Source organism: Heliangelus exortis, chromosome 8, assembly GCF_036169615.1.
Source record: "Heliangelus exortis chromosome 8, bHelExo1.hap1, whole genome shotgun sequence".
Taxonomy (NCBI): domain Eukaryota; kingdom Metazoa; phylum Chordata; class Aves; order Apodiformes; family Trochilidae; genus Heliangelus; species Heliangelus exortis.
The window spans coordinates 9,623,881-9,648,663 of record NC_092429.1 but is presented as its reverse complement, the minus strand read 5'-3'; the positions used below and the strand labels follow the sequence as shown (position 1 = coordinate 9,648,663).

The 24,783-nt window shown below is 50.5% G+C and overlaps 1 protein-coding gene across 1 annotated transcript; it reads left to right on the top strand.

The window, feature by feature from the left end:
• Positions 1 to 2,485: 2,485 nt before the first annotated feature.
• LOC139798765 (uncharacterized) lies at positions 2,486 to 21,445 on the top strand. Its single transcript, XM_071749801.1, has 6 exons — positions 2,486 to 2,662; positions 6,374 to 6,824; positions 16,249 to 16,716; positions 17,758 to 18,075; positions 18,243 to 18,409; positions 19,243 to 21,445. The coding sequence occupies exons 1-6, from the start codon at positions 2,486 to 2,488 to the stop codon at positions 19,285 to 19,287; spliced, it is 1,626 nt and encodes a 541-aa protein (XP_071605902.1). The 3' UTR covers positions 19,288 to 21,445.
• The last annotated feature ends 3,338 nt before the right edge of the window (positions 21,446 to 24,783 follow it).

Genomic DNA, 24,783 nt, shown 5'->3' with positions numbered 1-24,783 from the left:
TAGGGTGCAGCAAAGCTTTTGTAAATAAGCCATTAAACAACTATTACTGTATCCATCATACTTTAATCAGTGATGAAGCAGAAGGAACTGCTGTGGTCTGTCAGTGTCTTCTGCTCTCTAACAATCAAGCAGAACTGCACTCCAGAATGGGGCTTTTCATCAGGATTAATTTTTTAGAACTTATTTTTCAAAGTTAAATTTCAGTACTTTGCATTTTGCTGTGGTTTATCCATGCAAGTTGAAAAGACTTTGCAAAGCCAGCTGCGCTGTCTCCATCTCTGTAGACATTGGATGTGCCAGGGTGCACAAACCCTGCGGCTTTGTGTCCCGCTGAAGAAAACCCCCGTGCCTTCCCGTTCCATCTCGCTCTTCCCCTGGTTCCTGATGCTTTGGAAGCAATTCGTTAGCTTCCAGACGACATCTGGTGGTAGTTTTTTGCTAATTCTCTTTTTGGGAGCTAATCCCAGTACTGAAGTAAATTAATTTTCTTTCCTTAACTCCTCATCATAAATTTCGCCTCTTTTCTTCTTTCCAAACAAGATAAACGCTATCTCTGCTTTTGGACTGCAAATGTTAATACCCAGGAATAAACGTTTATCCTATGGGTTGGTGCAAAGTAGCATCAAAATGAGCCACTGTGACTGAGTAAAGTTAAATCTCAGTTGAAAACGCTCACACTGTTATTTCATATCAGATTGTGTGAGGTCCTGTGATGTGTGTCACTAATGATCACTCTTTTGAGAGGGAAATAAGATAGTCTTATGACCCCTCCTACATACAAGCTTTATCTCAAAGGTAAATACTGCATTTTTATAGGAAAAACATGTATTTTGCTGGTGACCACCTGCACACGTACATCACCAGCAGAACCTCCTCACTGCTGCCAGAAGTGGCCTCGCAAATCAGAGGCCTTAAAACCTGCAGAAGAGGAGTGGCTTTTGTAGTCTTTCCCTGTCTTCTGGAGAGAAATGAACATTGCATCAGAAGGCTCATCAAAGAGACTCCTCAAAGGCAAAGCATTGCAAATGTCAGGCCATTCTTCCTTCTTGCCTCCCAGAGGGGTCATGCAGCCCGTGCACACTGCAGGAAACTTTGCTCACTGTGGGTATTCCCCTCACCTCCAGCTGCCCCTCTGGGCTGCTGCCCCATGCAAAGAGCAAAAAAGCTCTGTGGCTTGTGGTTTATTCCTTTCTGCTCTCACACTGACTCTCCTCCCCACACAGATCACTTTGGCTTTTTAAATGTAACCGGTTTGGCAAAAGAGCAGCCAAGGGTTAACTCACAGAGTGGCAATAAAAATAGACAAGAGAGGAGTTGGGTGAGAGCAGGCAGGAGGGGGAATTCCCTTTCTCCAGGTTTGGAAATGCCCCAGAGGAAAGAAATTTGGGACATTTCTCCTTCCCAAGGAGAAAAATGCTTTGATGCAGCCAAGCAAGTTTCTTCCACTGTAGCAGAGCAGGCATTTTCCCCAGCAGAGGTTTTGTGGGCTTTAAAATTAAACAAGCATAAGGCAATGGGGACTGGCTCTCTCCCCTACCATGGGACAAGACAGTGGGTTGACTTCACAACACTGTGATAAGATGAGGCATTTCATTAAATACTTGATGTAATGAAATATGTCAAGGAAAAACATGTCCTTTAGATAGAATTGATGTGATCTGGAGTCACATCATGGGAGCTGGAAGAGAGGGTCCCAGCAGGACTGCCTGGAATTTGCCCTTGTCTAATGTCAATGCTGTCCCTCTCCTAGCCCTGTCCTTGGCCAGCCATGAAATATTATCCCCCTAGGATTTCAGTCATACACCAAATCCTCCAGATTTTGAAAAGTATCTTAATGTACTCCCCTGGAGATGCATCCACCCACCTGCACCTCCCTCAGCAAGCCTTGCAGGTGACCTTTGCAGACCAAGGTGAGGTTTGCTCATGGGTGAGAGGCCATTTCCCTCTGCTTCGAGCAGGGGAAGGCACAGCTGGGGCTGCCCTTGGACTGTGTGCTCCTTGTTGTGGCATCAGAGCAGGGAGGGCTCGGCAGGGGCTGCCTACATGGTGTCCTCTGTATGAGAATTTACATACTGGTGAGGAACAGAGATAATGATTTTCTCACCACCACTGCAGACAAGGCAACCATCATGTCCTTGTGCACAAAGCCTTGCTGCTGTGTCAGCCCAGACCTGGCACCACACATCTCTGCATGAGACCTGGCAACCATGGGATTGTCAGAGCATCCTCCGTGTTCCACTTCCAGGAGGAGCCCAGGCAGGAGGTTGGCAGCAGCTCCAGACACCCTTCCTTGGGAACCAGAGAGGGCTTGTGCTGAGGCAGATGGAAATTCCCATTTAGGCAGCTGCCTTGCTGTGACCAGTGCTGCAGTCTTGTGCTCCCCTGCCTGCTCCTCATGGCCATCTGCAGCCTTGGCTTCAGTTCAGAGCATGGCTACACTGCAGTGGTGCTGTGGCATGGCTGTAGCCACGCTCCTGGTGCTACCATGGGCATGGGTGGCACAGAGGCCTTCACAAAGATCCCAGCCACGAAGCTGTGCAAGCACCAGGATGTTGAGCCAGGACTGACCCTGTGTCACTGTGCCTGGGTGGCTTCAGTTCTTGGGAAGACCTCATCAGACCATGTTCCAGCCTTACAGCCCTTAGGAGATGAGGTGCAAAGTGTGAGACCCCAGTGCCCAGAGCACTCCTGGGGCACAGCTCTTCTCACGAGCCTCTGAGTTTTTGTGCAGTCTGATACCAAAATACCAGTTTTATGGAGGAAAACTTGGGTCATCTGACAAAGATGTATTTGCAGCAGCGGCCACCAGAGTGCAGAAATACTTGCACTGGCTTCAGTTGTGGTGGGTGCCCAGAGACCTGAGTCCGGTCGAGCACTGAGGCTGCCAGCAAACGTGTCCATCAGTCCCACGTCTCCTGCCCCATGCCAAGGACCAAAAGGGTTCCCGTGTTGCCTGGTGCACCATCATCAGACCCCAGCTAAGCCAACTATGCTCTGTGATGAAAGCACAGCTTTTCGCCTCCTGGGGATGTGCAGCAGCCTCTCCTCCTCTGGTTATACTCTTCACACTCACTGTCCTTATCTCTGCAATTACAACAGTGCCGAGACCTGGCCCTTCGTGGCACTGAAATCAGACACCTCTGTCACAGCAGAGCCCTTCAGCTTGTCCCCATCAGTCACTCAGGGCTTGGGCACCCCCATATCTGCCCCAGTTCTCTCCTGCCTGGGCTTTCTGCAGAGCTACAAGACATGCGAGCATCCGGCTGCTACTGGATCCCTGCTTGGCTGTCCCAGAGATCCTGCTCTCAGATCAGCATGACCCTGGGATACATTCAGGTCTCCCAGTCCCTTAGTATTTCCCAAGCCAGCAAAGTCCCAGTGTTTATTATTCCTCCCCCAGGACTGCTCTCTCCCTCCGATGCTCTGCTGTTTGATCTGCTTTGTTTCTTCAGTTTCATTTTTGCTTTTTTCCTTTGCTGGGTTACAAAACTGTGAAAGGCCCTTGGAAAGGAAGATGAGTCAGGGCAGATGCACAGGGGGGAGAAGACAAGCTCTCAGCCTTGAAGTCAGGTTCACTGACTGCGTCACTGTCATTAAAAATAGATGAATGGCAGTGCTCTTTGCATGGAAACGATAGAAGAGAGGTAATAGCCCAGGCTACTGAGCAAATGCTCTGTCTCCCTGTGAGCCACCCAGTAGCATCTTTTGCTCTTTGATGATTTTTTTTCTTGTTTCTGACTGGTGGGATTCAATTTGCCTTTATGAAAAAAACTGTTGTTAATGTTTCAGCCTTGGAGGGGGGAGGGAATGACTCACCTTGGATTAGTTCTGCTCCAGTCAGTTTGCTACCAGCTCCCTTCAGAACTACAAATCCATTCAACTGCCGAGTGGTTTCCCTTTGAGAGCAGCCCCTTTCCCCATCCCACAGTGATCTGTTGTCCTGTCCACCCTAAGATCAACTCTGATCGTGCCCAGCCATCCTGGAAAAGCAGGTTTTCTAGGTGGCATGTGTCAGGCTGGGATCCTCTGCAAGGGCAGAGTGAGATGTGTCCCAGCAGTGCTGGGGATGCTCAGTGGCAAAGGGCAGAGGACAGAGTGGCTGAAGCACAAAGACATTGGATGATTTACGTGAACCCAGAGCCCAGGTGAACCACTGGCACCAAGGGCTCCTGTTCCTGAAGCCACTTGCCTCTGGGCTGTGTGAGAGGTGATAGCCCTTCAGATGGCACAGGGGCCAGTGTGACGGTGGAAGTAGCACCCAAACTGAGCCACTGCTCTTCTCACTCAGGGGGATGCTCAGCCCGTGTTGTGCCCCAGGCTGGGGGACACAGCACAAGCACTGAGCTTACACATCTCTCCCAGGGCCAGCATTTTCCTCTCTCCTACCTGTGCCCTTACTTCCTTTCAAACCTCTAGCTGCCACTATTTTCCACTCACTTGTTTTCTGTTATCTGCTTCTTCCTATTAAATTAACATAATCAACATTATCATCTCTGACCTGCTCCATGCTTTGGCCACCTGACAGAAATGAAAGGACAGGAGCTAAATAAAGCTACTGCAAGAGAGAGCGTGACACTGGCAGAAGTTGCTGCTGCATTTTTTTGAGCACAAAACTTTCTTTCACAAGTTACTCTACATCTTCCACTCTCATTGCTATCCAGACCTGTCTGGAATGGACAGTGAATGGATTTGCAAAAATGTTTTCAGTCTGACCCCAGAACAGCTCAGGGTGACAAGTCAGAACCCCTGTACAGCCCACACAGACATAAGGAGCTGCTGTGTGGTGTCTAAGGGAAATATTTTTGCTTGCTCCATGAGAAAGTGGCCACGCACCAGAGGGATGTTAAGGTTCCTCTTGTTTTTCTTCCTTTTCCAGGATGGGAGAGCATCAGTGTCACTGCAAAGACACTGTCACACCAACACAGTCACTTTTCTCACTCCCAGGTGCCCCTTCTGTGCTATGGGGAGCTGGAGATGCCTCATGAGTGTGTTGATCATAATCCTAATGAGCGTGAAGATCATCTAAAGTAATAGCAGTGACCTGCAGAGGGGCTCATCTGCCCGGGTTTATTATGCTGCTCACAAGCCCCTTGGGGCAAAACAGCCCGTGGTTGTCCTTGTCCCCCAGCTGCTAAAGATACTCAGTGCCATATCTGTACACTTAATTAAAGCAGAGGGACTGGTAACCTTGACAACTGAGAGCCGCTATCTATAAGCCAGCTGAGATGAATGTTGTTTCTGCATCTCCAGAGAGATGTGAGTCAGAAGATTGCAGGCATTGGACATGATCATGAACCCGTGGTCACAGACAGAAACACTGATGTCCCCTGGAGCTCATGTCCTTTCCATGGATGGGTGCCTGGGGGTGTGGAAATGCCCTGGTCCCTCCCTGGTGAGATGTGGCAGGCTTCAGGACACGCTGGGATGCCAGGTTATGTGGTGCATGCTGTGGCTCTGAAAGCCCAAGCCTGCCCGGCACAAAGGAGGCTTTGCTCTGTGAGGCAGCCCTGCTGCATCTATGGGGAGCAAGAAGACTCCAATAACTTACCAATACGTTGTAAATATGTTTGAAATAATTCCCCTAGGAGCTGAGAAATTTGAACAAGCTCAGCTACTTCTGCCTTAATGGGATTCCAGAAAACGGTACATTTAGTTTTGGTGGCAAGAAATATGTTTCCAGTGAGGGGCTATGATTTAATGATTTCAGGTTTGTTTGGTTTTGGGGGGGCTTGGTTTGTTTGTTTTGGTTTTGTTTGTTTTAAAAGACAAACAAAGTAATGGTAAGTTCTGTATCAGCCCTGCTCTCTTCTGCCTGCCTCTGAACTGAAGACAGGAGCTTCCAAGGAGCCCCATAGTGAAGAAGGAAGGCAAGACTTCTCAGAGAACAAAAATATCCGGTTTTACCTTCCTCCTCTGTCCTGTGGTGCTGCAGACACAGGCATTGGGGACAGAGGAGTGAACCCACAGCTGATATGAGAGCTGATGGGACATGATAGGAGGGCTCACTCCAGCTTCACCAGATCAGACTGGGGTTGGGGAAGAAGCACCATGATAAGAGCAAAGAGGTTTTTGGTCCTTGCAGAGAGCAGCCTGGATGCAGGGTGCCTGGCTGAGATGCTGGCTCAGCCTTCACCATGTTCAAATGAGGAGACCAGCAGGGACGTGAGGCCAAGGAGTGGCCCATGGGCTGCAGGATGTCCTGAGAAACCAGCCGTGGCTTCTTGAGCACCCGGCCCAGCCCCAGCCAGGATAGCACCCAGAAGTGCCAGGCTCAACTGGAGGCTATGCAGGACCAGACTGGGAGATGGTGAGGGACTAGACTGGGGTCACTTGGACCAACGTGGGGTGACGGGGTGGTGCATGGCTGGATCAGGGATGCTCAGAAAAGGGGGCATCAGCGCTGCTGGCTGTGACCACAGTTCCCAAGCATGTCCAATGCCTGCAAGCTTCTGACTCACATCTCTCCTTTGGTCTCTCTCTGGACTCGGCGGAACGGAACGATGAACGGGAGAGCTCTGCCCGAAACGGAGGTGCCGGGTACCGGAGCGGGACCGATGGGGACGGTGCGAGGCCAGATCGCGGGTATCGAAACCGGACCAGACAGGGCTGGAACGGGGGCCAGGAGTGCGCGGGGTGGCAGCGGCCCCACCCCGCGCCTCCTGGGCCGGGGCCGGACCACGTGCTGCCCGCCCCGCCCGCCGTCCCGCCCCGGCACCGCCCCGGTGCCGCCGGGGGAGTCAGCGCGGATCGGCCCAGCATGGAGGGGACGCGGCGCGCCTTGCTCCGACTCACTGCTGCTTGCTGCCTGCTCTGCGTCCTGCCAGGTACCGGGGCGGGGGGGACGGCCTGGGGGGTCCCGCTGGTCTCGCCGGTCTCGCCGCGGCGGGGAGCGCAGTGCCGAGGGCAGCCGTCGGGGCAGCGCCGGGGCCCGGGCTCCTCTAACCACGCTATTCCGTGCGCTGGTGGGATTGAGGGAGGAGGGTCTGGAGAGCCCTCTCCGGGGATGGAAACCTCCGGGGAGCAGCACCCCAGGATTAACCCCGAAACTCGGGCGAAATGGCCCCGGGCGCCGTCGCTCCGTCGGGCGCGCAGGTAGGATCGCCCAGGGATGCTCGGGGGGAGTCCGGGCGAATCCCGCGCTCAAAGGCAGCAGCGAGGCCAGCCGGGCCGGCCTTGCCCATACAAGGCAGCTGCAGTCAGCGCTCACCCCGCGGGCGCTGCTTCCCCGCCAGCGGAACCCGGCCGAGTTCCCCTCCCCGGCCCGGCGGGAGAGCCGAAGGGATGCGCGGGGTGGGGAGCAGCGAGCCCGGAGCCAGTCGCCCACCAATACCCAGCACTGCACGCACCGCCACGGCAGCTCTTGGGTGCCGAGCTCTGCCGCCTGCCCGCAGGCTCAGGGTGCCCCGTCCCATTGTGGTGCGGGAGAGGAGGCGATGCCGGTGTCCGGGACGAAGCAGAACCCAGACCCCGGCCCGGGCAGCCTCTCCCAGGCTGTATTTCGGCTCGGCTCCAGGAGCAACATGTCCCCACGTGGGCAGGCGCAGCCTGCAGCGTGGAGCTGGCAGCCCCCTCTCCACCGACACCCACACGCCGTGTGGCTGGGACCGTGCCCTCAGCCAGGGAGCTGTCGCCACCCCTCTGACCGTGACAGTGACAGAGTCGCAGCTGGCATTTAGAGGTTTGCCTGGGCTGTGGGAAGTAAACGAATTTCTTCTTCTTTGTGGCTGAGAAAAAAACCCTTGGGCCAGATCACAGCACGGTGACGGCAGCAGCAGAAACTGAGGAGTGAGACATAAAACCTCAGTTTTGTAGTAACTGACTGAGCTGGTAAAACTGTAGGGTAGGTGACTGCAAGGCTGCGTCCTGGCAGCAGAGTAGCGCTCGGGCTGGGATTTTGGGCGCCAGATGCGGTTTGGCTGAGTTTGAGGTTGAGCATGGGAAAACAGTCCCAAAACAGCCCTCTTTCTGTGGGCAAAGCCTGGGGGGACGCTGTGCTCCCTGTGTGAGGGTGGCTGTACTGTGACAGGGTGCTGGGAGGTGACTGGCCTCTGGCAGAGGAACGACTCAGGATTGGAGAGAGGAGGAGGAGGAGCTCAGGGCTGCCACTGGATTCCTTTTCCCTGTGTCTTGCAGTGTTTTCCTGCCCCCAGCACACTGGGGTACCCCTGGGGAGCCCCCTGCCCCAGCTGGCTCACAGAAGCCCTCTTATTGCAGAATCCAAGACTTAAACTGCTGGGATGTAGCAGAATTAAGGTTGCCCTCAATTTTTCCTGGAATCTTTCATGCTTGGTGTCCCAATCTCAAAATCTCTTCACAGCTTTAGGAAATGGCACCTATGCAGCTGAGGAACCTTGTCCTCATGGATTTTGGATCCACTAGCTAATCCCAGCCATGGCTGAGAGAGCAAATGTTTTGTGATAATAGATAGAATGGAATAGCTGCCACCAATGAAAAACTGCTCCATGGCAAGCACAACCCTTAATGAGGCACCAGGGAATCCCAGGAGCACAGTGATGGGGGAGGGAAAGGTCCACCTGGAGACTGGCCCCAAAGTCAACAGTTCTGGACAAATCCGTCCAAAACCAGGTTTGTTCTGGCTCTATGAGCTCTGCTCTGCCCTGCTTCTGGTGCAGTTCCCCCCCTGTCCGGCAGCTCCCATTCCCTGGCTGAGTTTGCTGTGGAGCTGCAGAGGGGCTGGGGCTGTCGCATCCCCTGCACTCTGCCCACCCCAGCCTCTCAATGCAGCCTTTCTTTGCTGCCTGCGGAAATCCACTTCCTCCAGCACCGTTAGCCTTACAAATAAAACTCCAAGTAATTTTGATCTGGGCATTTTGCTGCCTCCCCCTCCCACGCTGAGCTGCCTTGCAACCAGCGGGGACAGTACGGGGGCCAGAAGCAGAGCAAAAGCATAAAGACCCATCTGTCAGCACCCGAGGCTGCACACACAGGCAGGCAGTGTGTCTGCTTGCACACCCCGCAGATTTGCCATTATTTTTTTTCCCTCTTGTTTGCCCAGAGCGAGGGGGAGTGGACAGACCCAACCCCACCCTGGCTGGATGGCTTCGGCTCTCCTGCACCCAGAATTGAGCTGAAGCTCAGCCCTCTCCTCAGGGTGGTACCTCCAGCTCTGCGGGGTAACCACTGACCCTGCATCCCCTGCCAGCCCCCTCATGTCATGCTGTCAGTCTCCGATGCCATTTCTGCACATGCTCATCCCCAAGTCCCTGGTGTGAGGTGGCTGCTGTCTTCCTGCTGCTCTTCCAAGGCCTGACCCATCACGCAGGAGCAAAGTACTCATCTCTTTCAGCTCCCATGGCCCCATCGCTCCAGACAAAGGGGAACAGGGACAATCCAAAGCACAGAGTCCTCTCTTCCTCCTTTTCCACTGAGACCCTCTAGGTGGGCAGACACAATTCCTGTTGCAAGGGTTTCCACAGGGCTACCCTGTAGGAATGCTGGCTGCCTTCATCCCCACCATGGTCTGTGAGGCAGCTCTCGTAAGACTTAGCACCATGCTGGTCTGGGGCTGTGTCCTGAGCCCTGGAAGGCTGTTCAGGGCAGGGCCGTGGCTCATGTTTGCTCTGGGTGGCCAAAACTGCAGCTGCTCAGGGCAGGATGCATCCTGCATGGCTCACAAAACCAGCAGTCACACAGCTGGAAGGTTCTGGGGGCTGCTCAGGGCTGGACACATTTCCTAGCTCATGCCACACAACACTGGAGACCTGGTTCCCTGCTGACATGAGGCTGCTATTAAGGCAACTGGCTAATTAATTTTCTCCTAATGATGGGCTTCCTCCACTGCAGCTGTGACTCCTTAGGTAAGCAGGGCCAGGGCTGACTGATGCCAGAGCTCCCTGTTGTTGCTGTATTATTGGGGTTACACAGTTCTAGGTAAGGGCAGACTTCCCAGGCCATGGGTGGGTGTGTGTCCCCAGCAATCTCTGGGCAAAGGGGTCTTCATCACAGCTCAATCCCTTCACCAAGGAACAAAGCAAACAACATAGAAACCTCCTGGGCACCTTCTTGCCAAGCAGGGTGCTTCATAATTGCATGTGGCCAGTGGAAAATAACTGGTGTGACTGGTGGCTGAGCAAGGCAGCCTGCTCTCCCCTTCCGCCCTGCCACGGCAATTTGGGATAAGGCCCTTGCCTCTAAATGGGAATCAGTGATGGGATTTCATGTAAATCTGGGAAAGCAGAGTTTTTTGCATCTCTCCCAGCTCTGTCTGCATGAAGAAGAGCTTATGTGGCAGGGCCACATAATATGCCACCCTGGGGTGCTGCATACTGCAAGCAGACACTCAGGCTGGACCTACCCCCCTCCCTGGCTCAGGCTCTGGCATTGCTGCATGCTTTGGGCATGTCTGTGCTGCTTTATGGCTTTTCCTAGAACTGAAGAACCTGTGCTTGGCATTTATGACACTGTTTCCAGGGCTGCTCTTCTCTGGTTTCACAACTCTTGCTCTGCCTGACTGCTGTGCCACCATCAGCTGGCTGTCCCTATCCCAAAAGCAGTGCCACCAAACAAGGCAGTAGCATTAGCACTCTCCTACCTCCCCTTTTCACTCTCCAGAGGTTCAGACTTGAGGCCTGGCATCCACAGATGCCCTGGGGAAGTGTCCTCCTGCCTGCCCGGGCAGGCTGGGTGCTGGGCTGTGTCTCCCCAGCACTTCACTCTCTCCAAGTTCTGTGTCTAATCTGAGCCCTGTCTCATGCTCGGCTCACAGCCACCTGCCTGTTGGGCTGGAAGGACCTTCTCGGTCAGGAGACTCAGTTTCTATTCCTGTCCCTTACTGCAGCCCTTTCTTTGCAGCCTGCCTGGCCTGGCAGCTTTCCAGGGCCACACTCAGCACCCCCAGTTCATCCGTCACCCAGTTTTGCTGCCTGCACAGCAGGGCATGGCTCAGCTGGCAGAGGCCACGGGGGTGTGGTGAATTAACTTGGTGCCACGCAAGAGCTTTGCTGTGATCTGTGAGCAGCGAGGTCCAATCTGTCCCAGCACTCCATTCCCATACTCCGTGCAGCAGATGGAGCCAGCTCAGGCTTTCTCTGCTGGGGTGGAAACAGCCCTGGCATCAGCCCTGGCAGTGAGAGCACTGGAGTCTGCAGCAAGTGCAGCCCAGTGGCATCCTGCCTCCATCGAGGTCCTGCAAGGAATTAAAGCTGTAGCTGAGTTTACAAAGAATTTTCCCTTCATACAGGACCTGTGTCTTTGAGCCTTACTTTATTGTGATGAGAGTGTTTGCTCTGCAGCATCCCTGGGTGCATCTGGCATCCACCTGAAGGGCTCTTGAAATCTCTTCTGCCACTTGTTTTTTATTCCAAGCTCTGAGTTAAGGAGAAGAGGTCAGCCTCAGCTGGTGTCTAATAAACAGCTACTCCAGTTCTGCTTCTAAATGAAACGAGCAGCCTTGGTTTTAAATCCCCTTATATGTTTGTATTTGCATTTATACTCAAGGTGTTTTTCCTTGAAGAGGTTGTTTAATTACCATTGGTTGGCAACCATAAAACTGTAATAACTGGCAACAGAAGATAATTTCTACACTTAATGGAGTACTTTGCTAAGCAGGAGGATATAACATAATTGTTTAAATACATATAACTTACAGATCATCCTGTTACTTTTTAAACATTATTTTAAATTTGCATTTTACTAGGTTGTTTGTGACTTGAGCTGTTACACTTAAATGGAAATTGAATTGTTAGCATTTTAGAAGGGTTTGGGTGCCTTTTCAATGAATCATAGTGGTTTGACATTCATTCTGTAGGAAGCTGCCTGCACCCCACTGCCCTGCCCTCCCTCAAGCCCCATCAGTTACCCCCTGCCACTGGCTTCCTTACCTTCTGTGGTTCTACATCTCACTCTAAGAGGGATTTTAGAAATGGTGGTAAAACCTATAGAGTCAGGTTTGTGTTGACCCTCAGGGAGCTCAGACTGCTGTTTCTGGCTGAGAAGAAGGGTGCAGAGGATGCTGCTGGCACTGAGATGGGAGTGCTGTGGCAAGATCTTGTTCAAAGGCTGCTCCACTTGAGGCCCTGTTTTGTCTTTCTGCCTTGTTTTATTCTGAGAAACAAATAGATGGTAGAGTGGCTGCTGTGACAGAGGATGGAGAAGGCATCCCTGCTCTGTGTGGCCTCCCTGACAGCAGTTGTGCAAACCTTCCTCAGCCCCTCACTTGGCCCCCAGCCCTGACACTTGGGCAGGGATCACAAAGCAGGAACAGCCCTGTCTCCTGCAGAGCTGACTTCCTTCACTCCTCTCCATTATTGCATATTTATATCACCATGTCTGCTCTGGAGCTGGTGGGAGCTTGAGTTGATGCTTGGAAATCTCCCAATGTCAGGATAGGGGCTAAAGCTGTGGGCTGATGCTTAGAGATCTCTCCTCCCTCGAAGAGCAGGGAGCATTTCCCATCCTTGTCCAAGCAGGGGCTTCTCTGCTGGCTGCATCCCTCCTCCCTTGGGGCTGCTCTCTTCCTTCACCCCTCTCGTTTCCCAGATAGAGGTCAGCACTGTCTGATGGGAGCTGCTACTCCAACCCCTCCAGCCCTGCCCTAATGTGGTCTGAGATCGCTGGTTCTCACCATGTGCAGACAGAGCCTGGTGGTGAGCACAGACACGGGACAGAGCGGGGCTGTGGCCAGGGCAGAGCCAGCCAGCTCTGCTTTAGCAGGCACTGCAACGTATCCAAAGCAGCCCCCTCCTTGGTTCCCCATCAGGGAAACAAATCCTGCTTCTTCACTTGCAGAAAGACCTTTGTTGCTCTATTATGGATCCAAGTGTGACAGCACCTCGAGCAGCTGTCTTGGGGTGTTGCAACTGTCAGGCCTTGGAGATTCCCAGAGAAGGTGAAGCATCCACACTACCTCCTTCCCAAGAGAAAAGTTCCCTCTTGTCTCCAGGAGCCTTTAAAGGTGATGCCGTAGGCAATGCAGCCACAGCCTCCCTGGCATTTGGTGCAGGAAGCAGAGATCCTCCAGGAAGACGCCAGAGGAACGAGCTCTGACCTGTGTCTCCATAAGTAACTGATAAACAGCTGAAAACATCATCGCTCAGCGACTGGAGCAGCAGCGACAGTGCTGGAGCTGGGGATTTTCCAACCTGTCCAGCACCAAGGATCCAGAGCAAACCACAGTGGTTGGACTCTTGGGATCACAGCTGCCATGGGGTTTGCTGGGTCTCATCCAGCACAGGATGAGCTGTGCAGCAAAGCCGTGATCTCCCCCACTGGAGTGCAGGGTTTGCACCGGAGCGGTGTGGGAATGCCTTTTTTGGGGGGTTAAAAATGTGGGGAACAGAGTTGTGGCACTGTAGCAACAGTGTAGCAAATTTTAATACAAGACCCTGGCTGGGAGGGGTGTTTTTATTTTAAAACAAAAGCCGAAGTAAGACTCGTTAGTTGATTGCATTCCTAACACCCACATGCTCACAAGCACCAAGTTGCACCTATGGAGTATTTCCCCAGGTGCTTTGCTTGGGGACTGTGGCTTTCTATGTGCCCTTACTCCTTAGGAGCTGTCAGTGATTGTGGTCTTTTGTCTCTCTGTCCCCTGGTGATCAGGATTTACTCACCAGCCTTTTTTTCCTCGCCCATCTTTAGCCTCTTGTCTTGCTCTTTATCTTCCCATCATCATCTCTTAATGGCTTGAGTCATTGTTAGCCTGTTTTAGGCTATCCCTTTTTTCAGGATCCCCTTTGTTTCCTGAGCTGGGTGTGCTGAGATGTGCTGGGCTGGATGACTGTGCTAAACAAGGTGCCATCAACACCTGCTGTGCTCAAAGGTCTCTGAGCAGGTCCCCAGCTGCCTTTGCCAGTCCTGCGCTGTACTTGCCAGTTTTAACATCTCCATTTCTCTTTAAACCAGGTTTTTACACACCACAATGCTATGTAATGCCAGACCCAGGCTGGTTGCCACTGCAGCACAAACCTTTCTGCAATGGTCCTCCAGTATTTATGTCGGATGTGATGGCAGATGAGCCCATCCACCCGGGCACCACTTCCTCAGCCGTCACATACATCGGGCAATACAGCAGAAAGGAGCTGTGTGGTTACTGATGTAGAGGACAGTTTAGGGAAATATTATTTCCAGTAGCTGTACTTCTCACAGACAGCAGGAACTGTGTGTGCAGCTTTTTTCACAGGGTGGGGGGAGCTGCATGTCACTACCAACCCTCCTGCCCCACACATCTCCTGACACTGCAGGGAGGTGCCCTGGCATGGAGAGCCCAGACTTACCCACCTTCCCCTCGGCTTTCCTTTCCTACTCAGAAACTGGCACAACCATTTCAGAGTTGCTCAGGCCTTTGTGCAAGCCAGCTCTCCCCAAGTCTTCCCTCTGCATGAGCCTGATCACCGCTTGCCACCCCATGGCAGGTTGCCCCAGGCACAGACCAGCTATTCAGAACAGCACGTAGCCAGGCTCACTGCTGGCCAGGCACCTAGCCACCACCTTTCCTGTTTACCTCCTGATGACAGTGCAGCTCTGTGTGTGTCTCTTGCTGTGTATGAGCAGGTAGTCAGGTGTTTACAGAGCAAGCATTTGCCAGTGCCCAACCAGGATCCTTCAGCATTGCCCAGCACAAGCTCTTGAGCTGATGGGCTCTCACTCAGCAGACAGAGGGCTGAACAGCAATGCTGGGTTTAGAGCTGGGAATTGTCACATGAAGAGCTGTGAGCTTTGGTACCTGATCTTGGGAAACAGTGCTCAGCTCTTTTCCTTCCAAGTGCATAAGCGTATCCTATTCCTTAGCTCCTCAGAGAGCAGCTTGCTTTGTTTAGAGGCAAGTTCTGGCCAAGGACAGCTGGATCCAGGCAAGGCCAAAGGGAGCATCACTTATGCCTTCAGTCTTCACGTTTAAGTTGTCCCAGCTGGGGTTCCCCTGGAGAGCTTGTTCTCTGAACGTGTTGAGCGGGGTTGTGCTGCGGGCTTCTGCATCCCCCAAGAGAGCCCTCCTGGGACTGGGGCCCTGGGCTGGGGAAGAACAGCTCTGTCAGACTGTTTCCAGGTTTTGAAATCTCCAGCTGGATCTGCAAAGGTCTCCTAACAGGGATGTATTGTGTCTTTTTTTTTTTATTTAGAGTCTGTTAAGTGCTGTAGCTGGAGAAGAGCTCTGATAGCTGTGACCATTCTGAAGGGCTTTTAAAAACTGCTGGGATTTTTCCCAAAGCCTTAGTAAGAGAGTGGGCTGCTTGTTGGTGGATGAATATTTCTTGGTTATGGCATCTGCCTTGGATGCTTCTCTAGTGTGGAAAGAGTTAAGCATGAAGATTGATTTTCTTCAGTACCTTTATTTTTTTTCTGCAGTTGGCTTATCATGCCTCTGTGGTTTGGGTACAAACTTGAGCAGAAATTGTCAAAATATTGACCAATGACTCTCTGGAGAGTCCATCCTGATGTGGCTCCATCCCTCTGTTTTCTTCCTGTCTACACCCTAAAAAACCCTCACAGGATCTGTGTTTATGAACAGGCAGTGGAAGACTGTTGTGATTTTCCTCTTCCCACAGGCTGTCACACCATCTGTGGATCCAGGGGGGATCCTTACTGCGGATTCCCATTAGGGAAGCTGACCCTGTTTGTAGTAGTGGCAGGCTGAGTAGCTCCCCATTTCTATGACAACAGTCACACTTTGTGGTGATGATGTGTTCCTAAATAACTCATGGATGTGGCTCCCGAAGTACACCACCAGCCCTGTTAGCTGTACTATTCTCTTGCTACCTATTTCACCTTTCCCTCTAGCACCAAGCCCACACAGCTGCTGACTGGCCATATATGCTCTAGCCTTGCCAGACACAGGCTTTTTAAATATCACTCTTCTATACTTCAACCGGCCAGGGGAGCTAGAGGATCTACTACCACTTTTTCCCCACTTGGATTTTTTCTGCATTACTTCTTACTCTTTCTCAATGAACCAAAGAAGATTTGTCTTAAGTTTCTTACAGAAATGGGTCTCAGGTGGTCCCTTAAAAACTAAACCAAACCAACTCTAAAAAGGTTGAAGAGGTATTTCATGCTGGAGGGGTTAGTGATGCTGACCCCACAGAAAAGGAGAACAGGGCTTGAGAGGGAGGAGGGTAAAGATGAGTCCCCCAGAGCAGGTCCCTGCTTCAGAGAGGAGAGGAGGACAGAGGAGCTGTTTGAACCCCTTCCCCAGATGTGAACCCATGCTGGATTTGGAGTAAAAGGGATGGAGAGGTTCAGTTTCTGGGATCTCTGACAAACTTCTCAGCATTTCTTAATTCTGTTTTGCAGGAGAGGGACAAAAGACAGCAGATGCCCTGGTGACACCATCACCTTCTAGCTCAGTGCTACCCTCACATCAGCCAAGGGAAGACTCTGTCTTCAGTTCAGTGACTACTGCCATTCCTGAGACAAGCCTGGAGAAAAACTTCACAGCTGCAGCATTCAATGCCACTGGAGCTCATGATACAGAGATGGAGGATGCCTCCATCCCTACCACCCCCATGGTGGGAACCAAGGTGGAAAGACTGCAGGCTGCCACCACTGTCAGTCCTGGGGACATCACATTTAAGCAGCATGAGCACCACACCACGAGCTTGTCAGTCAACAGCAGCACTGAGATCCCCTCCCCTCCCCTCACTGCCAGTACTCTGGAAGAAAACCAGACCAACCACAAAGTCACAGAGCCTTTCAGCACAACTGACGACAACGATGATGCCAGCAGTGTAACCACAACACCTCCTCTGAACAGTGTGCCAGGTGGGGTTTTTTTTGCCTTTCCTGCCTATGCAGAAAGTCCTGCCCTAAAGATACACAACCTGGGAACTCTCATGGGAACTGGAGAGCTGGGGGGAAGAGGGGAATGAGCCAGTTCAGTGGGACTGGCTTGCAGAGGATGCTGTTAGTTCAACATTCTCTTTGCAAACCCCATTTATTAGTGTATCAGTTCTGCAGGCTGCTTTCTGATGAGGACATAGATTGTGTGCAGGAAAGTCCTTTATACAGCTCATCTGAAACAATATTGCTGCCCAGCTCAGCCATTCCTGTTGCAAAGCTGGGGGCTTGGTAGAAGCCTTCCCTGCTGCCTGCAGAAAGGGGCAGCACCCCCTTCTTAACACAAAGCATGGAGATGGGCAGGCACAAGCATCAGCCCATCCATCCCTGGGGAACCCTACCCTACCTTCAGATCCCTCTAGGCAGAGTGGGAACTGGCTATGGGGTCTGTGAGCCACCCACCTTGGGTTCTTCCAGGCTGTTGCACACCCCTGATGCAAGGCAGGTATTGATTAACCATTGACTGGTGTGGTGTTCATGCACAACCACGTCCTTTGCCCTGGCTTATGTCACAGAGTACTTTTGCTCTGTGACACACAAACACAGCCCTAAGGGATGCTGCTACCCAGTCCCTGGGCAGCTCTCTTTGTGCTCCCCACAAGGAGGGATGAGAGACTTTTCCCAGTCCCTTACTCAGGGATGAACTCCAGTTCTTTGCAGAGCTCTTAGAGGCTTCTCTGCTCATCATTTGTACCCAGAGAACAGCCTTTGTGGGCCCAGCTGGGGTTGGCTGACATTGCAGACTGACACACATGAAAACCAAGAGGACTTTCTAAATACTGTGGCTTATGGCATGGCTCAGCTGAGGCCATGCTGTAAGACCTCCTTGTTTTCCAACGGGTTGTCAATATTTTCCTTTTCCTTTAGTCCCAGCAATCTTCCTTACAGATTTGCTTCCTTATAGCCCCATGGAACAGTGCACTTGCACTTTATCCTTTGAAATACCTGCTTGTTCCTATCTTGCAGCAACAACTAACAGCTCTCAGCTGGGGCCTTCTGATGGACAGACCATGGGGCCCACAACAGCAAGGTCTGAAACCAGGCCAGGAACAAGCCCTGTGAGTGCCACAGAGGAGAGCACTGTGGAGCCCAGAACCTCTTCTGTTCCCATCTCCACAGTAGGGAGCATGTCCTCTGCTACTGTCTCCAGTACCGTAACCCTTGTGATCAGCTCTACCACTGGCACCACTGCCATCCCCACCAGTACATCTTCCTTGGAGCAGCCAGTAGACCCTATTCATGAGAAAGCTTCTGTGCTGGATGTCGGTGATGATGAAAATCCAGGTAAATGCCCTGATTTTGTCCCTGCTCTTGCAAAAATGTTTTGCAAAGGGTTGGGGGTACCTCAGATTTCTTCTCAGTTATACTAAGCAGAACCAAACAAGACAGGGCTTTGCTATTCCAGCCCCTGAAGGCTCTGCTTTGGCCTCATTCCCTTGGTATCCTTGCAGAGCTACCCAGTTCTCCTTTGGCTGATACAACGAGGGCTGATCCCTTGGTAATCACCGTGATCTCTGTCTTCATTGTCATGGTGGGCATCCTCGGCCTGGTGGGCTTCCTGAGATACCGCCAGCACAACAGCCGCATGGAGTTCCGGCGTCTGCAGGACCTGCCCATGGTGAGCAAAGCCTTCAGCCCAGCCTGATGTGGTCTGGCTTTGCTACTGGCTGCTTTGCAGTTCCCCTTTTACTACATTAGCAATGCTTTGGGTTTTTACAGCAGCAAGAATGCTGATCACAACTCCTGTTCCCTCTTAGGTCCCTCTCCTTCCATCCAGGGTTTGAATCAAGACAGCGAATCTCAAGGTTGAACACTAAAGAAGCTCTCTGCCTTCCTCTCACTCTGCAGGGGAGTGCTAAGAGGTCAAATAGAGAGAGAGAGGGAAGCTCCATCCAAACTTCCCTGGAAATGACACCTTTCTAGCCTCTCCTCCTGTATTTGGATATTTTTGCTTTGTGACTATGACAAAGCAGATTCTGTGCTCTGTTCCTGGGAGGTTGTCTGTCTGTGCTTGACCCTTTGGGGATATAAAAAGATATGAGGGTTTCAGAGGCTGGATTAGTTCCAGGGAAGCTGCAACTAACTCACTGTGCTTTCTGGGACAGAGGAGTACTGATTCCCTTCTGCAGCTAACCAGCAAGCTGATGCTTTTTTAAGCTGAGCGGAGTTTTCCACAGCCAGGGTTTTCCACATCCCTGCAGCAGGCAGGCAGGATGTTTTCCACATCCCCTGCACACACCTCTTCTCTCCAAAAGCTGCAGCAGGAGGGGAGAGCAACAGTCCAAAGACCCAGGATTTGCACAAGGACAGCACTTGGGTGGATTGCTGGGCAGGTGGATGCTGTGGCAGTGTGGATGAGAAGGCTGTGCTGCCTGCACAGCACTCTTCCAGGCTGGGACTCTGTGCCATCGTGCAGATCTCTCATTAAAGCACGCTCTTCTCTGCTTCTAGGATGACATGATGGAGGACACCCCTCTCTCACTCTACAGCTACTAGGCAACCAGTCTGTCCTCTGCTTGTCCAGCTGAACTTCCCAGAGGAGAAGGCCTTGAGGACTTGGTCCCAGACAATCTGCTGAGGAACAAGGGGCTATGATTTGGACGTAACTGAAAGATCCTTTTCAGATGGCTTCTGGTTTTAGACATTTTGAATAATACGGTGTTGAAGTTTTTATGCTGGGAATCAGAGCCCAAGTCTGGCCCTTTCCTCCAGGCTCTCCTCAAAACACTGCCCTGAAGAGGTGCCTCCTTTTAGTGTGGCGACCAATTAGCCAAGACAACCTTTGCCATCACACTGCATGGATCTCTTCTGTCCCTTTTGGCAGCTGCTGCTTTCAAAGGAGGTGGGCAAATGATCCATAACAAGAGCTCTTAACACTGGGGATGTGAGCACAGTGCTAGCAAAGGAGACTGCTGTTTTCTGAGGGACCCAAGGATGTAGAGACCTGTTTTCTTGGGCTCCCTCTCATTCTGTATTTTTAAGGTTGTTTATTTTGACTTTTTTCTTGCACTTTTTTGTTCCTGTTTCAGCTTTAGTACTGGGATTCGCACTGCCCATCCTGAAACACCTAGCAGGGAGATAGCAGAGACTGCTCTGCTCCTTTCCTAGATGCATACCTGTTCTCTTTAACCAGGAAAAACTGTTTTGTGGCCACTGGAGAAGTGCCCTTGCTGCTTGATGTTGCTTTGAAGTTGCTGGGAGGAAAATTAGCATAATTTTAGCTTAACAGGGCTTCACAAGACTCAGTCTGTTGCCAATTAGACACACTAATTTGGTCTTACCAAAATTAGGGAACCAGGTCTCCCACACTTGATGCATTCAGCAGAGGCATATACTCCATGCCCAGGCTCAGTAAATGCTTTAATCCATTTCCCTGCCTGGATCAATGCATGGCTTCCCTCAGGTACCTCCCATTTTGCTGCTAGCATCTGGTTGCTGAAAGTTGTTGTGCAAAACCAGTACTGCACTCTCCCTCTTCTGCTTTACTTCCTCACGTTGGTCTTTATGTCAGTTAGTGTCTTGTCATGAGGACAGATCCTGGATGTAGGTGCCTTCCTCCTCTTCCCTTTCCAGGTGTTAGGATGATTAGTTTCTGCACTTTTGCCTCAATATATCACTGCTGTAGACTGCATTCAAGGCTCTTGAAGTCTCTCAAGGAAAGCCACAGACCTTAGTCTGTAAGTGTAAGTCTAAAGATCATCAGGTCCCTTCGCCTTAGAAAGACCACAGGGTGTATGACTTGAAAGTCTTGAAGTAATTAATACCTGGTTCTGTTTTCTAATTCACATTTGACTGCAGGCAGAGAGGAACACATGCCTTCTCTACAGTGTTTGATTCTCTACTAAGCCAGTTGCTCCCTCAGGGTACAGCAAGGGCTAGAGATCATCTCCTGCTTTGCTCTTAAAAGCCTCAGTCCCTCCTCTCCTTTCAGTAGCAACACTCACTGACCCCACAAGGGAGAGATACCAGGCCTCACTGCCAAAAGTTCCTTTCTTTTCCAGTGCTGCTATTGCTTGTCTCAGCAGGGAAAGGGGAATTTCCCCACCCACAGGGCTCAAATTGCCTGCAAAGTCCAAAGATGGACCAGAACCAGTCTAGGTCAAACAGGTGAACTGGGTAAGGTTGTAGTTCCTGCTTCCTGCATTACTACTTCTGAAGTGGCTGACAAATGGCTGCAGTGCAGTTTGTGTTCAGCTGTTGGCTTTGGCCTTGCATCTGTTTATTGTAAGGATGCCCAGTAAAATAGGGAAGAAGGGTTGATTCTCTCCTGCTATTGTTGCATGAGAACTAAAGGGCAGTTGTCACAGCTCCAAAGCTTTTGTATCAAGCATTGTCTGTGCAGAACAATCTCCCTAGCTACAGACTTGTTTCCCCTGCTGGAGGGCAGGGTGCAACTGGTTTTGGCACAAAGAGAGGCAAGTTAATGGTGGAAAATAGAACTCCATCCTGGCTGGGACTGGTGCAGGCTGGCATAGCTGAAAAGTGTCTGCACACAACTGAAAGGGCAGGGGCTGGTTGTTCTGGTTTCCCATGCATCACTGTCCAGGAGAGATGGGTGAGGTAGAAAACTCACCCAACACCAAAGTGCAACTTTCTTTGTAAAATATGTTAATAGTGGATTTTTTTTTTCTGCAATAAAGTTACAAATGCCAAAGGTGTCCTGGTCCTCATATTGTATTGCAAATGTCTAACTGAAAAGCTTTTGTAGATCACAATGAATTCGATAAACAGCAGCAGTTTGTAGTAGAAGACACAGCTACTGAAGATGCCTGACAGCTATAAACCATAGCTCTGAGGGCTCAGGACATCACCTCCTGCTTGTGTCTTCAGTCTGGGTTGACTGATACTAATTTCTGTCTGTGGTCAAATCAGATGGAATCTCTCTTAGAGAACCACACTACACCTTAAGAGTCTCTTCCTTTGCCAGTGATTAAGGATATCCTTATTCTTATCTGTCATCCATCTGTAACCCCAAACTATTTACAGAAATATCCTGAAAGCCAGGCTGATCAAAACCTGAATAGCATCATCTGACATGTGTCATTCTATAGTACAGAAAACAAAGCAAACTGAAAGGCACGTACTTTTTTTATGTTTAGCTGCATAGCTGTTTTGAACTCTTCCCTTTGGAGCTCAGACCCACAGGGAGGTGAGAGCTCATGGTTTATTCTAAAAGCCCAAATCTTGCAGACCTGAGAAGAGAATCCCCTGAGCTAATAGTCTCTCTCAGCCTTTGCAACACTTGGGCAAAATCATCACAGACTGTTTGTGTTACAGGATTTTCTAATGCAAATGCAAAAAATGGTGAGTGAAACCACAATACTAACATTGGGCTGATGCTGCTTGTGAAAGAGGTCCCACAGCAAATCTAGAAAAGCAAATCTCTGGAAGATCTAGAGCAAAGTGCTTACTCAGTAATCTGAAGTCTTGGAAGTGAACTCAATTTTGCAGAGATTTCAGTCTTGCCTCAGCACATAACCATACAAAACAGAACTAAATAACAGAACAAACCTGCTACAACTAAGCCAGACTTCTCAGGTCTGAAGTTGGCATTATTCTGGTGGTTTCTATTGGAGTTCCTCCTGTTTTTTTACCACCAACCCCACTTGGAGCTGATTCATTCTCTGCAGAACTAACTGCTGCTGCTTTGTTATAGATGTAGCACAGAGCAGATCTGCTCTAACAGGAGAGGCAGCAGCAGGACAGGCTGGTGCAGGCAGCAACCCTCAGGAGACACGAAGCTTACTGCCTCTACCCAGCCAAGTTCTGACCTCCCAGCCTGGTGAAGTAGTCTCTGAGGCATCCAGGTTTGGAGGTGGACCACAGGCCAGTTATGCAGGCTTCATCTTCCCTGTGCAGCAAAGCAAAACTGACAGAATCAGAAAACAATGGTTGCCAATTTCTGCCTGTCCCTTTGAACCCAGCTCTGGCTTTTATGAGGTTTAGTTTTAATGCCTCCTAGGGTAAGGCACAATTATATTAATAATTAGCAAAGGGACAAGAATCAATCAGATGCTTAAAGCTAAATTGGAGGGAAAGAAACCCAGATAAAAGAAAAGCAAAGTTTGAGACCTGCTTGCCTTCTCTGCCTTTCCCTCTTCCTTTCTCCAGACTCATGTTTTGAAGGAAGGGGGATTCAAGCAGCTGAAAAGTGACAGTACAAAAGCTGCTGTGTGATGGGCAGGCTACCTGTGCTACGTGCCTGTTCTCTACCCACTCAGTTGTCCTTCATGGCTCAGTTCCTGTAGTTTGGCTTTGGACACTGTGTATTTGCATCATCTTGTCACATTGCAAGTCTGTAAGTAAGGCTACAGACAGTGTTCAGAGACAGAGAAACTACCACGAGAAGCACTTGAGTGGACAAGGCAGAATGTGGATCTGGTAAGCCCAACAGCCTCATGAGGCTCTCCCTTAGTGTCCTTTTCCTGTTACCACTTCCAGAGAGGTGGAGCAGTAAACTTTCAATAATAAAGGCTATGAAATTATGCATAACCTGGGAAGCTTTTAACCAGTAGCCAGGAAATGTTCTTCTCCTAAGCAAGGGAGAACAGAAAATGCCTACTCATTTCCCAGATGCCCAGGAAGGGATCAGGAGACTGCACACCTCCCCATTATTCATACTCTGTTTTCTATGACAACATTTAATTCAGTATAAATGTGGATTTGTCCTGGAGGAAGGGGAGAATTTTCTTAAGGGTACCTCTTGAACCTCTGCCAGGGTTGTTTTCATATAATTTCTACCTCTGCTTCACTGCATAATGGAAAAGAGAGGGAGGAATCATTTCTCCAATCCTCGCTTCCATCCTCCACAAAGAAAAAAGAAATAATGCACTTCGTGTCCATGTAACAGCCAAATACTGATATGTAGCTAAGTGATAAGCAAAGCTGGAAGACCATGACTGCTAATACAAAAGTGTCCATCACTATTAGGCCCCCAAACCATTTGTGTTCTGTTGTTTCGTTTTTTAATTCCCCATAACTTTGTCAAGGTCTTCAGACTTCCCCATCCAACCACATCTGAATGAAGACTTCCCCATTCTAATCCATCAGAGGACAAGAGTCCTGACAAATCTGAGAAAAATCAACCTTTAGCCAAAGCACAACTTTAAAACAGTCTCAGAATGTAAAGTGCTTAGACCTGCCTTGAAGAGGACCCTCTAATTGTGGCTGGTGATACACAGCTTGCAAACTAGATCCCCCACCACAGCTGACTCTGCAGCATTAGTAAGGTTTTATAAGCAACCATGAACTATTGCATGAAGGAAGAATAGATGCAGTGCTAGACAGTGACAAACTTGATCATTTGTGTGTTTTAAAAACAAAGTGATGGATGTACTCATCTGCTTGACAGGCTGCACAGCCTTCCTTCTGCTTGTCTTAGACACTTCCTGCCTAAGACACTTGAAAGCCTTACTCTTCACAGGTCTGCTTTGCCTGCACCAGTGGCTGCTGCTAACAATGCCTCAGTTCCTCCAGTATTTTTTCATTTGAAAGACCCATCAGCCAAATAACTCCCTGAACCACAAAACCAGCTTGATCTTGATCAGACAGATGGTGGTCACAGCTGCAAGAAAATAAGTATGTGTTTGTTCCTACTGTTCATCTTCCTCTCTGTTTACAGGTCGACCCCACCCCCCACCCACAGTTCAAATAAAGAGCTGAGTTACCAGGAGTATCCTCCCAGTCATAAAACAGGTCTCTGTGTGATGAACTGCCCAGAATTACTATATCCCTGCAGCAGAAACCTTTTGCTAGTGCTCTTTGAACTATACAATGGAACATCTGTTGACAATCTCCTGCAGGGTAACTTTTCCCCTCCCCTGTTTTAATCCTCTCTGTTCCAGAAGTACTTCTGCTCTGAAATTAGACACATCAGTTGCCACAGGATAACTCTCACAAGTGCTGGAGTGTTTCCTTTCACACTGGTCTTTCTGGGAAGATGAAGTAAGAGGGATGAGCAGTCACCAGTGTTTTCTTAAAAAATTGTTATTA

Excerpts from the sequence above, each read along its gene's own strand:
- LOC139798765 (XM_071749801.1), top strand. The coding sequence starts at position 2,486 with ATGGGCATGGGTGGCACAGAGGCCTTCACAAAGATCCCAGCCACGAAG. Across the intron at positions 2,663-6,373 it reads TAGGAGATGAGGTGCAAAGT|GGATGCTCAGAAAAGGGGGC; the intron begins GTGAGACCCCAG and ends TGGCTGGATCAG. Across the intron at positions 18,410-19,242 it reads GTCTGCAGGACCTGCCCATG|GATGACATGATGGAGGACAC; the intron begins GTGAGCAAAGCC and ends CTCTGCTTCTAG.